Source organism: Trachinotus anak, unplaced genomic scaffold (assembly GCF_046630095.1).
Source record: "Trachinotus anak isolate AG129_WGS33_773 ecotype Australia unplaced genomic scaffold, CSIRO_AGI_Tana_v1 ptg000028l, whole genome shotgun sequence".
Lineage (NCBI taxonomy): Eukaryota > Metazoa > Chordata > Actinopteri > Carangiformes > Carangidae > Trachinotus > Trachinotus anak.
In genome coordinates, this window is record NW_027273879.1 from 19478141 (window position 1) to 19492454 (window position 14314).

At 38.0% G+C, this 14314-nt stretch overlaps 1 protein-coding gene across 1 annotated transcript in view; it reads right to left on the bottom strand.

The window, feature by feature from the left end:
* Nucleotides 1-759: 759 nt before the first annotated feature.
* Nucleotides 760-14314, bottom strand: part of LOC139611305 (myosin heavy chain, embryonic smooth muscle isoform) — a 61243-nt gene continuing 47688 nt past the window's right edge. The window contains exons 9-23 of the mRNA XM_071465857.1: nucleotides 13011-13109; nucleotides 11767-11925; nucleotides 11571-11672; nucleotides 11253-11311; nucleotides 10441-10588; nucleotides 10253-10357; nucleotides 9522-9674; nucleotides 8954-9121; nucleotides 8530-8703; nucleotides 7313-7402; nucleotides 7147-7230; nucleotides 5796-5914; nucleotides 4516-4624; nucleotides 3515-3678; nucleotides 760-3260 (exon numbers count right to left, since the gene is read on the bottom strand). Coding sequence (XP_071321958.1) covers nucleotides 3140-3260; nucleotides 3515-3678; nucleotides 4516-4624; nucleotides 5796-5914; nucleotides 7147-7230; nucleotides 7313-7402; nucleotides 8530-8703; nucleotides 8954-9121; nucleotides 9522-9674; nucleotides 10253-10357; nucleotides 10441-10588; nucleotides 11253-11311; nucleotides 11571-11672; nucleotides 11767-11925; nucleotides 13011-13109 — 1854 coding nt within the window. The 3' untranslated portion in view covers nucleotides 760-3139. The remainder of the gene's footprint in view (nucleotides 3261-3514; nucleotides 3679-4515; nucleotides 4625-5795; nucleotides 5915-7146; nucleotides 7231-7312; nucleotides 7403-8529; nucleotides 8704-8953; nucleotides 9122-9521; nucleotides 9675-10252; nucleotides 10358-10440; nucleotides 10589-11252; nucleotides 11312-11570; nucleotides 11673-11766; nucleotides 11926-13010; nucleotides 13110-14314) is intronic.

A 14314-nucleotide genomic window follows, 5' to 3' on the forward strand; every position in this document is an offset into this window, starting at 1 on the left:
GTTACAGTGCTTAATTACTTTTCACCACTGCTAATACAATACATATTATAATTTAGCCTTAAGTGTACGTGGAGTTTAACATTGATCAATTACCAAGACCAGTGTTGCCAACTACTTTCGCTGGAAAGTAGCTAAAACCTGCTTGAAAAGTCAATAATGTCACTAGATGATGTAGCCCTTTAACATTTGCTTCTCTCCTCTCTCTGTTCACATACACAGTATTCTAATACAGCTGAAGTTCCAGTAAATCTGTCGACATTTGCATGTTTTTCTATTTCTGTTGTCAGACGAGCGAATAAGTCAGAAATAGAGACTGAAATGTGGCTCATCCGTTTCCTGTTTACACTGGCTCAATGGTCTCGCATGTATGTGTTTTCAGGTGTGTTAGTATGGATGCAGATTGTTTCTGATACAGAGCTAAAGTGCTCCTCTGGACAGACACTATTTTCATTTTAAAACAGCGTTTTAAAATGCACTAAGAACTACACTGGCTCTCAGTAATTCTCATACCTCAGCCAAGGCCAAATATTTTCTTCCACCAGATATGGATTATTATCTGGATTTGCACTAAATTATACAAAATCATAGATCTTGACATCATTATGTCAGATTTTGAACATCAATATCTAAACATTATTTCCTGAGAAACTGACAAAATATCTTAAAACATCCCACAATCACTACAAGAGACAGTTCTTGATGAGTAAAGGAATGAAGTTTACAAGGGATTTTCTCATAAAACAGAGACACGTGCTAGAATTCACAGTGGAGAAGAATTTATTTGCATTTTGCTAAGAAACTTCTCACCAAAAGAGACAATATGAAAAACAAAAAATAAATACCCAAGAACAGCAGAACCAGCAGAAGGTGAAGTGTAGTACAAAAATAAGTCAGTGTATTTCATTTTTTACATATTTGTAGGCACTGCCACTTTCATTTATGAGAAAACACTAGTGACACTGTGAAGTAAATACATTCCCAGCAGCTGAAATATGAAACTCTTTCATAGAGAAAATGTGTGATTTATGCTCCTCTTTCCAAAAAGCAAATACACCAACATGTGTAAACATAAAAATCCAAAAAGTATCTGAACAGTAGCTTTGTGTTTCTAACAGATACAACAGATTCAAACAAAGAACATGCAGAAGACTGTCACAACAGGACTGACCATAACCAAGGTCTGAGAGTTAAACCAGCGAATGAGCCTCATTGTCTACTGATGATTTGAATTTAATGACTCCGTCCTGATTATTTCTGTCTGTGCTACTAGTTTTCTTTTGAAAAATGTTATTTCCTCCAAAATAAGAGCATAGAGAACATTAACAAATGGTTAAGAAAACCACATAGCATATAAACTGTGTTTTTAACACAATGAAAATGTTTTTTTTTGTTTTGTTTTTTGTTTGTTTTTTTTGTCTGTTTTTGCATTAAAAGACATCTTGCATTCAAACAGTTGCACTTCTGAACATTTAAAAACTGTATTTTAAGTAAACCCATTGCTGTCCATCCAAAGTGTCGGTTTTAGTCTATTTGAATGAATTTAGATAAAATAAAATCAACTCAAGACGCACATTAACAGCAAGTGTGACATGAGATTTTCTTATCCGTCAAATCTTATTACATTAATACAATAACAAACCCCCTTAAATACCTGAAACTGAGGTCTAAAATCATGCATCATTTCATTTTTCTTAAAGTTTTTTGTGCCCTCCCAGCAACTGCAAATACAGGAAATTCAGAGATCTTCAAATCATGAAAATAAAATAAACGCTCAAAAAGTATTCAATATAAATAATCTTAATTATTTTTGTGTGGGGACCAAAAACAGCTACGATCGCATCCAAAGACCCCCCCTCTGCAGTTATTACATGTTGTGTATCATTACCTTGTAATATGTCAACAACCAGTGTGGGATATGTTCAAATACTGCATAAGAATGTGGTATACATGTTAAACTAAACACTTTCTAATATGGAAAATCCCTCTTTATGAAAGCACTGTCAGCAAAGCTCCAAATAAAAACAAATGCTGAAGAATGGAGAAGTTTGTTTTGATTTTATCCCAAACCAGTGATTCTTTGAGTCACAAACTGAGTGAAAGTGAAGTCCCATTCTGACGATCATCAAACTGAAGTCTCTCACAACTAAAAGTGTCTTTTCAGAATTGAAGGCTTGTATGAAATCCACTCCAAAATGCTCCTCCACCTGTTTAAAGGTTCCAACAGATTTCAGCTGTTTCTCTGTGGCAACTACAACAGCAGACCAAAAGCTTAAATCAAATCCTTATCAACTCATTATTGTCACCAGCAGGTTTTTCCCTTTTACTGTATGTCAACATCTCTCTGCACCAAGCTCCTGCACGTTTTTCCTTACAGAACAAGCAGGCAAAGCATATCATGTCATGTCATGTCATGTCATATCATATCATATCATATCATATCATATCATATCCAAAGAGTCAGAGTGTTTCAGTGACAGTGAGGCTGTGAGTCCACCAGGAGTTTTCTCTACAGTGCTCTATGGGTTAGTGTTGTATTTCCTCCTTGACACCAGGAGAGGGTGATAAATAATCAGAGTCTTTAATTTTGTTATATGTCCAGGAAAGAACCATGTAAATTGCTACTTATTGTAGAAAATATACTGTAGACACAGACTTCCCTTACAATTAATTAATTCCAATCAATTGCTAGTGTTAAGTCAAAACACTGTCTATGGGGAAGCACAATTTATCATATGGAGAATAAAGTGACAAACACATAATGTACTTATATATAACTGTGTGGAAACAGACCACATTTTTCATGGAAACCAACAAGTGCTCACAGACTAAACACAACTCAGTAAATGCAGCTATGGACTCAGAGTTTTGTCTTTGTAATTACAGGAAAAATAAAATAACATTTCAACATTTAGCAGAGCAGAGAACTAACAAACGTGATGGTAAAACTCCCGGTGGAATTATGGGTGTTTCTGCTCATTAGATGAAAACTTATTAGTTGGAAGACTGCTTGTGCCAGGTTTGAAAAACACACTCTGACTTCACTGTCAGTGGACAGATGTAGTTGGTTTTATGCCTTTAAAAATAATTCATATATATATATATATATATATATATATATATATATATATATGTGTGAGGTTTAGACTTTGGTGACGCTGTTTGTTTGCTGCTGTGGCAGCTGATCCTCGTCTTCATCCTCGATGCTCAGGTCCAGCCTCAGGTTATCTAGAGTCTGACGAATGGTCAGAGTCTCCTTACGCCTGTTGGAGAGACAGAGTTGATGTTTGATTTAGTTTTGCATGACCGATAGCAAACGCTAGAGGTAAGTAAGTATGTGCTTTTTTAGGTGGACTGACCCTTTAACCACTGTAACCACTGGGGTCATACTGACGCTATATACCCTACATTAAGAGGCCAGTGTATTTTTACAAATACATTCAGGCCTTCAGGAGGTTTGACAGCTTCATCCTCAAACTTTGAATACACTCTATACACATGTGTATAGAGTACGTACTTTGTCTGCAGGTGCTGGTCGAGCAGCTGCCTCTGCAGCCGGCCAGTCGTCTCTCTCTCCTCGGCCAGCTCTCTCTGGGTGTGGCGGTACTGCGCCTCCCTCCTGCTCGTCTCTTCCTCCGCCTCGTTCAGCTGACGCTTCAGAGAGCGGATCCTCTGGGTCATCTGGAGGATGACAGAGCTCCAGTTAGTTTGGACAGATGCATCTGGTAACAATCCAGACATAAAAACCTCTCTGCTCATTTCATTTCATTTTTTCAAATCTAATGATTTAACACAGCTATTTAACTTTTGTGTACGAGCCAATCACATCATCATATAGGTCACATACATGTCTATCTACATAAACACATCAATACATTATTCTCTCAGGTTTTTGTGACCATGTTCAAAACATTTCAAACATTTCTCAAAGAAAATGCTGAAAAACTCCATGAATGTCCAAACACAGGAGGCCACTAAGGGAATACTACAAAGAAATGTCCCAAAAGACTCATTTTCTTGCAGGACAGCAAGTTCCTAAAAAGGAAATCTTCTAATAACAATATTTAGAAGGTCAGAAAACGGTTATATCTACAAACAAGGGAATGCCCTAAAAAAAAAAATCCTATCTAACGGGGAGCGATACAAGTAAAATTATTGCAAAGTGATGCATTTAAAAAGAAAAAAAAACAACAACAACAAAGGAAGACGATCTCATGTAATATCTTCAAATGTTCAAATGTGTCCAGACCTATTTTAATGATAATAATGTGCAAGCACAGCCTCCAAACACAGAACCTGATCCCAAATCTAAACCTTTGAAATGAATTTTCTCTAGTGAGACACATGTTTCCTCCTGTGGCCTTATTACATATTAATATTTCAGGTTTTTCAAACCAATCAGTGCATTTGTTTTGATGAATATGACATTTGTCTGTGACTCAGCTCAGATCCTCCTCTAAACATCCTGTATAGTTTTATCTGTGTGTCTGCGTGTGTGTGTGTGTGTGTGTGTCTCACCAGGTCCTTTTGTTCAGTGGCTACTCTGTGCTCCTCCTCCATCTGATCGCTCAGCTCGTTGATCCTCCTCTCCAGTTTACTGATGGTGTTTGTCAGAACCGCCTTGTTCCTGCATCAAATACACAAACATTAGCCAACAACGAACTTTAAGACAAACACACTGCTATGGTTTATATTACAGATAACTATTTTGTAACCATGGTGGTGTGGTTCTGCAAATGATTTAAGTTTATCTTCTTTTACAGGCAGTGATTCTAAGCAGAAATTTAAACTTTTAAAAGTTACTTGTTCAGTCCAGTACTGCACCGTTTGACCAGTTTGAATTAAAACTATTCTGCCTTCCCCTGCCCACTGACTGACAGATGACACTGCTGACTGCCAGTCACTCTGAATTTTTTTATACACCAGTAGTAAAAATTTGAATGTCTTTTACCTGCTATTCTGTTACGACTGGTAAAAATAACCACAGGTTATTAACAGTTTTCAAGTCCAGTTACTATTACCAGTTTGCCTTGAGGAGGTTATAATAATGCACACGTTTGGCGCAGCTTTTTTTTTGTAGTGTGATCTCAAAGCAGACTAACCACAGTGTTTTGTGGTGCAGGAATTTAAAAGAGAAACCACTAAAAAATCTATATGCTAATCACCAACTGTCAAGAAAGCAATGTGTATATGCAATATCATATGCTATACTTATGTAAAACAGAATCTAGTAACCATGGTAACATACATGTGGATCAGGACGTGAGAGTAAAACCAAAGGTGAATTGAGCTTGTGCCCAACGTTGTGTATTTTATGTTCCTGATTCCTCAGTAAGAGGTGAGTGAAAGGAGCTAAAACACAGTCACAGTAATAAAGCTCCTGTAACATCACAGTAGAACCTCAGTAGGTTTGTGACTGTTTATGACATGAAGACTTGCTGCTGATTATAACATTAGTGATCATGATGAAGTATTTCTTTGTGGGCTAATCAGAGAAGAGATTTTTGCCCTTGTGGGTCCATGTAGTGCTGAAGATGCAGTAACTGGTCAATAAATGCATAACATCATGTCATATTTACAGCCCCTAGCTTGTTTGCAGAAAATCACTGTGAACATGAACCTGATCAGAACTAAAAGTCAATGACATATTTAATTATTTTCACGTTCCAAACCAAGTGAACCAAACCACAGGTGTGACAGTGATCTGAGAACGTGTTGGGAAAACCTCAGGACCCTGATACACTGTCTGATACATGACACTGCTGATGGTGGTTTGTCGGACAAGCCACGTGACTGACCTCTCCTCAGTCCTCAGAAAGTTCTCCAGCTCTTTGACTCGGCTCTCTGCCCTGGAGATGACATCCTCCTGAACTCTGGAGCTCTGAAGCTCCTCCACCTCCAGACGTAGCTCACGCAACTGTAAACGGAAAGGGATTTGTAATCAGAGATGAAGCTCTCTTTCGCTCTGTTCCTCTGGTGTGGATCGTTTACATGCTTAGATGTACAGTTGTTTAAACAGTGTTGTTGATATACTGTAGGCTTGTTCATACAGCGCTTTGGGAATAATGTGTCTCAGAGCGAGCCTGACTGAGGCATCACTGATAATTCTGCCCAACATTAGCTTATCACAGATGATCAATTATTACAGTACATAAACATTTGATGCAGCTTGGAGACAGTCATATTACAAACTGTGCCCACTTGACAGCACTGACAGGTTTGTTTCATGTGTAAATCCTGCTCAGTGTGTCTATTGGTCACAGTTCATGTAAGGGTTCCTTCTCAAACATTCTTTGCCAGTGCTGGTGACTGTTGCTCGACAAGAGCTTCAGCCATTGTTGCATTTACAACATAAGAGGTTATAATATGTCCTCTAAGCAGCACTATGTCTTCAGGGCAGATTGGAGGCTACAGTGACTCGCTATTGGAAAGCTAGCTAGCTGGTTAGCATGCTAACCTCAGCAGAAGAAATTACTTGATTGAGACAAGAGTTAACATTGGTGCTTTTTTGTAAATACATACAGTGTATTCTGTCATTTGTAACTTTAAAAGTGAATCATTTTGGAATCCAGGTCTTCAAAATATAGGCTATGAATAAAGTTAATACTATGAGCAGAGCTACTTTGTTAAATAGTCTAAAAAAACAAATTATACATTTCTTCATGACATTTGCATTTCCCATTACTCGTTTTTAAGATCACAATTTAAAATAGTGCATGACGCAGGTTAATGGAAACGCATTCAGTGACTCGGTATTGGGAAATGATGAAACAAGCCATGTGGGTTGGGGCTAGCTGGTTAGCGTGCTAACTTCAGGAGAAGAAAAGAGGTGACAGAAGTAAAACCAGAGGGTTGCTTTTAACTTCTGGAGACAGCTCTTGGTGAGTAAAGGAATGAAGTTTGATGCTGAACTCACAACGTTTCTTCTAGACTGTAGTAAACAGCTGTTAATGCTAACGTTGGCCACGTAGCATTAGCAAAACTTATAAATGGCTCCTTTTATATATCAATATTAAAAAGCTAGCTCAGTCCAGGTCTAAACAATATGAATGAGAGAGACAGAGTGAGGTATTGATAAATCAAAAGGTCCAGCTGTGTTAAATGTCACACACACACACACACACACACACACACACACACACACAGTACCTGTCTCTCCATGACAACCTTCTCAGTTTCCAGCTCGTCGTTCAGATCCTTCTCCTGAATAAGCTTCAGCTGCAGCTGCTCCGTCTGATCACAAACACAGAAAATGTGTCATTACAAACTCATAAATATTTTCTGTTACCTCCTCCTCTGTTTCCTGTGCGTTTACCTGTTCGATGGCTCTCTTGTGTTTGGCGGCCCATCTCTGCTCACTGTCGTGCAGCTCCTCCAGGTCGCTCTCCAGGTCGATCATCTTCTCCTGGAAGAGGCAGAGTTAAATAATAATAATAAGTCAATTAAACTTTTTTCAGACAGTCTCTGATGTGAGGTCAGTCCTCATGATGACAACTGTTTGTCACTCAGGTTATTTAGAAATGGGACAGATTAAGTGTCCTCAGAAATAGACATGGTGAATATTTGGGATTATGGAATTAGCACAGTGATTGCTAAAGAGGATTTGCATAATTAATGCCCTATTAACCCCAAACTCTGATGGTTTTCATGACTGATTAATTTAAGTGGACATCTCTGTTTGAATCATTAGTTCATGCATGTAAACACACTGTGAAGGATGAAACACTCAGAAAATGAAAAAAATATTTGATCATTTTTAAATTCATCCAGAATGAAAAAAGGAGGAAGTGTTTAACAGTTGTCCCTTTTTTTTTGTCTCTGTCAGCCATGTGACTGGTCTGTAGTCATTAATAGGTGGATACTAATAGACAGCTCTGTGTTACTGCTGAGATTTATCAATGAATTTATCTAAAGTGATTTTCTATTTCCTCCTTATAGTTGAGAAACTCTATGAAAAGACCAAATCCAATCATATTTACTCAAGTATTGTGAGATTAACAAACCATTGACCCTTATTTTCAGTAAACTCTTTTAAATCACTTCTAAAACGTCCTTTTTATAGACTTGCTTTTATACGATGTCATCTTTTTATTTCCTTAAATTTTTTAAATTTTCTTTCCTTTTTATTATTTTTATCTTTTTATTATCTCTGTTGTGGCCTTTACTGTGCATGCGTGTGTGTGTGAGTGTGTTTGTGTGTATGTGTGTGTGTGGTTTTGCTCTCCCCTTTTTTACATTGTTGTTTGCCTTCCATCTGTTGCTTTTGACTACCATTGCCTTTTAACTGCCTGTCAAAGCACTTTGTCTTATTATTATTATTATTATCATTATTATTCATTTATTTATTATTTGTCTCTTTCAAACATTCACCATCCTACTGCTGCAAACACTCACTAGTGCAGCATCTCCACCGTCTCTTCCTGTGGGCTAATGTTTGCTAAAAACTACAGTCCCCAGCTGCTTCAGGAAATTACTGAACCTTTGAGTTTAGTGCTGCTGCCGTTGACAATGTTTGACTCGACTGATCAGTACCTGGGCTTGTTTGACTTGTTTGGACAGGTCATCTCTGGCCTGGTTTGTGGTCTGCAGCTCCATTTGGAGGTCGTCCACCATCCTCTCCGCCTGCTTACACTGCAGCTGTATCCTCTCTCTCAGCTGGATCTCCTCCTCCAGTGTCCGCTCCTTATCGATCAGCTTGCCAGAGACCTGAACACACACGTGCAAGAACATATGTCCTGATGATGCTTTCATACCAAAGGTGTTCACAGATATTAGTCAATATAAGGAGCTTTAAGATGTTAAGTTTGTTTCATTAGTCCAACAACATAAAACCAGGTGACACCAAATAACCAAGATGCCAGAAAAAGTCACGAGTGTTAATAGTCTGCAGTATGTAGTATGCAATGTCTCAAACTCCAGCTGAGGCTGATGGGAAAGTGTTAGACAGGTGGAGTACCTCTCCCTGCAGTTTGCTGACGAGGGTCTGCAGTCTCTGCAGCTCCTGCTCCCTCTCCAGCAGAGACTCCTCCAGCTCCTCCACCCTCAGTTGGGCGTCCTCACGCAGCTTCTGCTGCAGGCTCATCTCTGCTGTAGTCTGCGTGGACACCTGCAGGGCCTCGCTTAGCTGCAAACACACAGGATGTCACACATTTTTATGTATACACACACAGACACACACACACACACACACACACACACACACACACACACACACACACACACACACACACACACACACACACACACACACACACACACACACACGCTCTTGCCTGTTTTTACCTAAGCAGTTGTAAATATGCATATAGTAAACATATGTTCGGAAGTTTGCAATAATAAATGAATATTTACTGCTCATCAACTCAACACAACTAACTAAACTCAAATAACTCACAACTTTGTGTCTATTTTTTCAGCAATTGATACCAAACTACAAGTTTACAAGTGTTCTCAAGGGAAAATATAGCACCTATGAAATGAGACAGTTTCAGTTATTACTGGTGGAAAAGAAAGTGTCTGTGTACCTCTGTCTCCAGCCTGAGGATGGTGTTGTTGAGTTCAGACGTCCTCTTGTCTTTAGTGCCTTTGTCGGCCTCCAGCTCCTCCAGTCTTCTCTCTGCTTGCCACAGCTTCTCAGACAGAGTCTGAGCGTGCTGTGTCTGCTTCTCCAGGTTCTCCTGAACACAACACACACGCACACACAAAGTTCAAAGACCACATGTATGTCGATGGAGATTCCCATAAACACCTGAACGCACCACAAGAAACATTATGAAAGTAGTCCACACTCTCAACTGCAACCTGACAAATAAAACCAGGCATGATGTTGACTGTGATGAATGATTATTATTTTTTTAAATATTTTTGATTATTATATAGTTTATCAGTGACGTTTGCTATTGTATAGAAAAATAAAAGGACATTTTTTGTGTTGTAGTTAACTCCTACAGGACGAAACATATCAGAATTTTGTCTTTGTGCATTGGTATAAACTGTAGCAAAAATTGCTTTTCTTTATGTTTTTTTAATGAAAAAAAAGGGAAAAATCAACTATTTCTTCATATGTTTCAGGCTCTGGATCGGAAGCATCAGTCAACACATGCATGTTTATTATCTATCTTGTTCACAGGGTTTAGCCACTATGCCAAGTTATCCTACAGACAATTAAAGGCATACATCTAGTTTTCAGAATCAATATGTAAGATTCATGTGCTCTAGTTTCTGATGTTTGCTGCTGCTGTGTGAAAATGTGCACCTCAGCGTCCTGGATCTTGTTTTTGAGGGACTGCTGGAGGAAGTTGAAGGCGTACTCCTGAGTGTTGGCCTCCACCATCATGTCGCGGGCCTGCTTCACCTCAATCTGCGAAAGACAAGACAAGAGTCATCATGCTATTGTATAGCTACAGTATCTTTCTAATTATCCACCCATCCATCCCTTCATACCTCCATCTCTCTGTATTTCTCTCCCATGGACTGGCTCTCTCTCTCCATCTCTATCATCTGCTCCCTCATCCTCTTCATCTCATTGGTCAGCTGGGTGTTGGTCCGGTGCAGGTCCTCGTTGTTCACCAGAAGACTGCGCATCTCAAACCTTCACAGAGAGACAGGCCTCATTGGTCAGACTGCAGTGTGTCACACTTCAGGTTTACACTCAGACAACAGAGAGTGAAGCTGAAGTACAAGAGATCAAGAGTAACTTCACCCATACGCAATTTTAATATATGTACATATCTTGACTTTCTATATATCTATATTAAACACATATGTAAAAATTACACATTAAACCTCATAAAAATTGGAATGATTTTATATATTGGTATATATGTCTTGCCAATACAATATGTATGTTCATGTATGTTTATATTCTTCTATTGTAGATATTATAGATACAGTATATTCTGTAAATATACATCCATCCCAAAGCCTCTAAATATATGGTGATATTATACACAATGGCTTCCAAAAGTCTGAGGCCATTCTACCGGAATGGGAGGATAGATGATCAAAATTAATTAGAAAATAATAAGAAAAATATAGAATAAACTTTCATATATTAATTAAATATACATCATTAACATATTTGGTCACAACATGTTATACCATGTAAAAATTTATCATATTGATATTTTTTAATTTATGTACATAAACACATTTTGTATTTCATACATATTATAACATTTTCATAAGGAAAAGATGGATAAGATAAAGAGGGGAGAACATCAGGAGAGACAGCTATAAAGGAAAAAAATAAGGACCTGATCTGGTTCCTCTCCTTATCCATCTCCACACTCTCTGCCTCCAGGAACTGGTTACGCTGCAGAGAAAACACACACCATCAAAATACTGTTTTCTTTACTAGAATATCAATAATTGTGACAACATGGGTTGAAATTAGGAAACCCCTTCATGCTGCAGACATTCTAGCTCAAGACCTCTGCTACTGTTTGTCTGCTAAAGTGTACTTGTGTAAAATGCAGGGGTTTAATATAGTTTCAGCTGTAGTCTTTTGTGGATTCTTACTTGCAGTAACAAACCACACTCTTCCAGCAGAGCACCAACCTGTTCAAACTTACCTTCTGGCAGGCGTCCAGCTGTTTGGTCAGCTCTTCTATGTAGTCTTTTTTATTGGGCGCCCCCAGAGTGGCAGAGCGCATGCTGTAGTGGGTGGGTACCACCTGTAGTAGAAAACACATGAACATGAAAACACATGATATATTGTGGAAGTGATGCTAGAGAGTATGTCATCTGTGCAGGTGTCAGCAAACGTACGGTATTGTTGACCTCGGCCCTCCTCTTCACCAGAGTGTCGTAGGCGGAGAATCGGGGGCGTGGGGAGCTGAGGGTGGGTGTGGGGATGCCCACTGGACTGGTGCTGCGACTGTTGAAGCTGTACAGGTTCATCTCTGAGGTGGCAGGAGACAGTCCACCCTGAGTGTGGAGACGAGGAGAGCCGCACACAGGAGGGTCAGTATCAGAATGTGTTTAATATTACAAACAACTGGGCCCTGTTCAAATTTGAAGGATTTGAAAGGTTTTATTTATAAACTCCAAACATGGCTGACTTGTATCAGTTTATTATGTCCATGTGACCTTAAAAGTATTTCTAAAACTAAAATCTGAAGAGAAAAAAATCTATATAATATATGTTAATAAGCAGCAGTGGAAGAAGTGACTCAGATCCTTTATGTACGTGAGAGCAGGAACACAACAGTGTTGTTATCAGAAAAATGTACTTCAAGTATCAAAGCTCTGAGGAAAAATCTCCTCTGTGACTGATTTGTTATTATATACCAGGTATTAGATTGTTGCTGCTGGAGGTGAAGCTAGTTTTAACAGGTCTATATGCAGTTATCTAGTTTAGTCCGGCTCCTGAAGGGTCACCAAATAGATCTTTTGGTCTTTTCTCAAATCTTTGCTTTTTTGTGAAGTATTGATGTTTTTTACAATTTGACATTTTTTATTTAAATTAAAACATCTCTTTGTTGAAACTGCTAACATCTCATAGACATTAAAATCTGTGACACATAGCTCCAATTAGACACTAATGTTTTTTTTTTGTAAAGGGTCAAAATCCAAATATTTTTGAACCACTGCTTTAATATTTGGTAATACTTTATATTTTATCTTTTTTTATGTTTTATCTTCTAAAATTATTTTTTCTGGCTTTTTATGTCTTTAATTATAGGTACAGTGAGAGAAAGACAGGAAAGAGAGAGCGGATGACATGTAGACCAGGGCTGCAAGTCAGACTCGAACCCCGGGCTGCAGCAACTAAGCCTTCATGGTACGCACTCTACCAGGTGAGCCACCGAGGAACCCATTTTATCATGTTTTTATGTTAAATCTTGATCTGAACTATAGCTGCAAAATAAATGTTGTGGAGTAAAAAGTTGAATATTTGCCTGATGTGAAATGTAGTGTTGTAGAAGTATCAAGTATCTCAAAGTTGTACTTGAGTACAGTACTTGTGTCAGTGTATTTTTCATCACTGGTAATAAGAAACTGTTGCAAACCTTGAACTCTGACATCCGATACATGGGGTTGTAATCCATAGAGGTGGCTGTGGTGTACGGACTGTTGAACACTCGGGGAGGGCTGTCAACAACACCCACCTGTAAACAAGCAAACAACACAACACTCCAATCAATAAGGAGACGAGAACAACAGAGAGGGAGCGGACGAAAGCCAACGATTTGACTGATGACAAATTCAGAAGTGCAGCTGTAGCCGTGATTATGAGTTTGCATAAATAATTTGTGCTCTCACTTCAGTATGAAACAAGCTGCTGCATTTACTAAACATGTTCAAGAACCCTGTTAATGTAATTAATCTTATCACTGAGGTATTCACTTTTCTAAACTGATACTCAAATAGAACATAAATTTTAATATATTACTTGTGAAAGCATCTGATTAGAAATGATTCTTAACCTTTTCAGTGAAGCTCTTTAACATTATTATTATTATTATTACTATTATTATTATTATTATTATTGCTACTATTACACTAGGTGTAGATAAAATTGAAACTAACAAAACATTTATTACTTTAACAGGATCATTATATTATATTAATTATTATTGGCTGTTAATTATAAATGATTTCATGATTTCACTGAGTCAAATAAATAAGTTAAACACATTGTAATTTTGCATGAAAGGTGTCAGTTGATTAGATATGATTTGATAATGTATAAAGAGTTTCTGTCATTGTGTAATTCAGAGTTTCTCAACCATATTTCTATGAAATAAATCTTTCACTGTTTGGGGTCTTGAGAATTATAGGATCTAAAAACAGTGTAGAAGACCAGAGGAAGTTGAGGAACTCTGTTATAATTGAATCTTGTGGTAACCAGGACGGCCAATGAGGAAACCTTAAATCTGTGTTTTGTCCAAGAGATGGTGCGGTCCAATAACTGGAAGGAAAAAATGTTATTATGTGAATGCTACATATGACATTTACCATTTTAACTGGATTATGACATTACATTACAGAAACACTAATACAGGATAGATTTCTGTTTTAGTCATTTACTGTATGTGAACCATGTCATTTTGCAATGCTTTATGCTTTATGCTTTACGTTTCAACAGTAATAGATGGTAAAGATAGTTATTTTTTAATGACTGTATATGGGCAATCACAGAAGTTGAAGCAGTGTTTCATCCAGGAGATGGCACTGTTTAATAACTGCTTCTGTGATTCTGGACTTACAGGCATGCAGCAGTAAAACCGCATCTGATTATCACAAAAACTCTCTTATCTCTAATCTCCCTGATCTGAGTCACACAAACACACATACATAGACTCCATGGTGC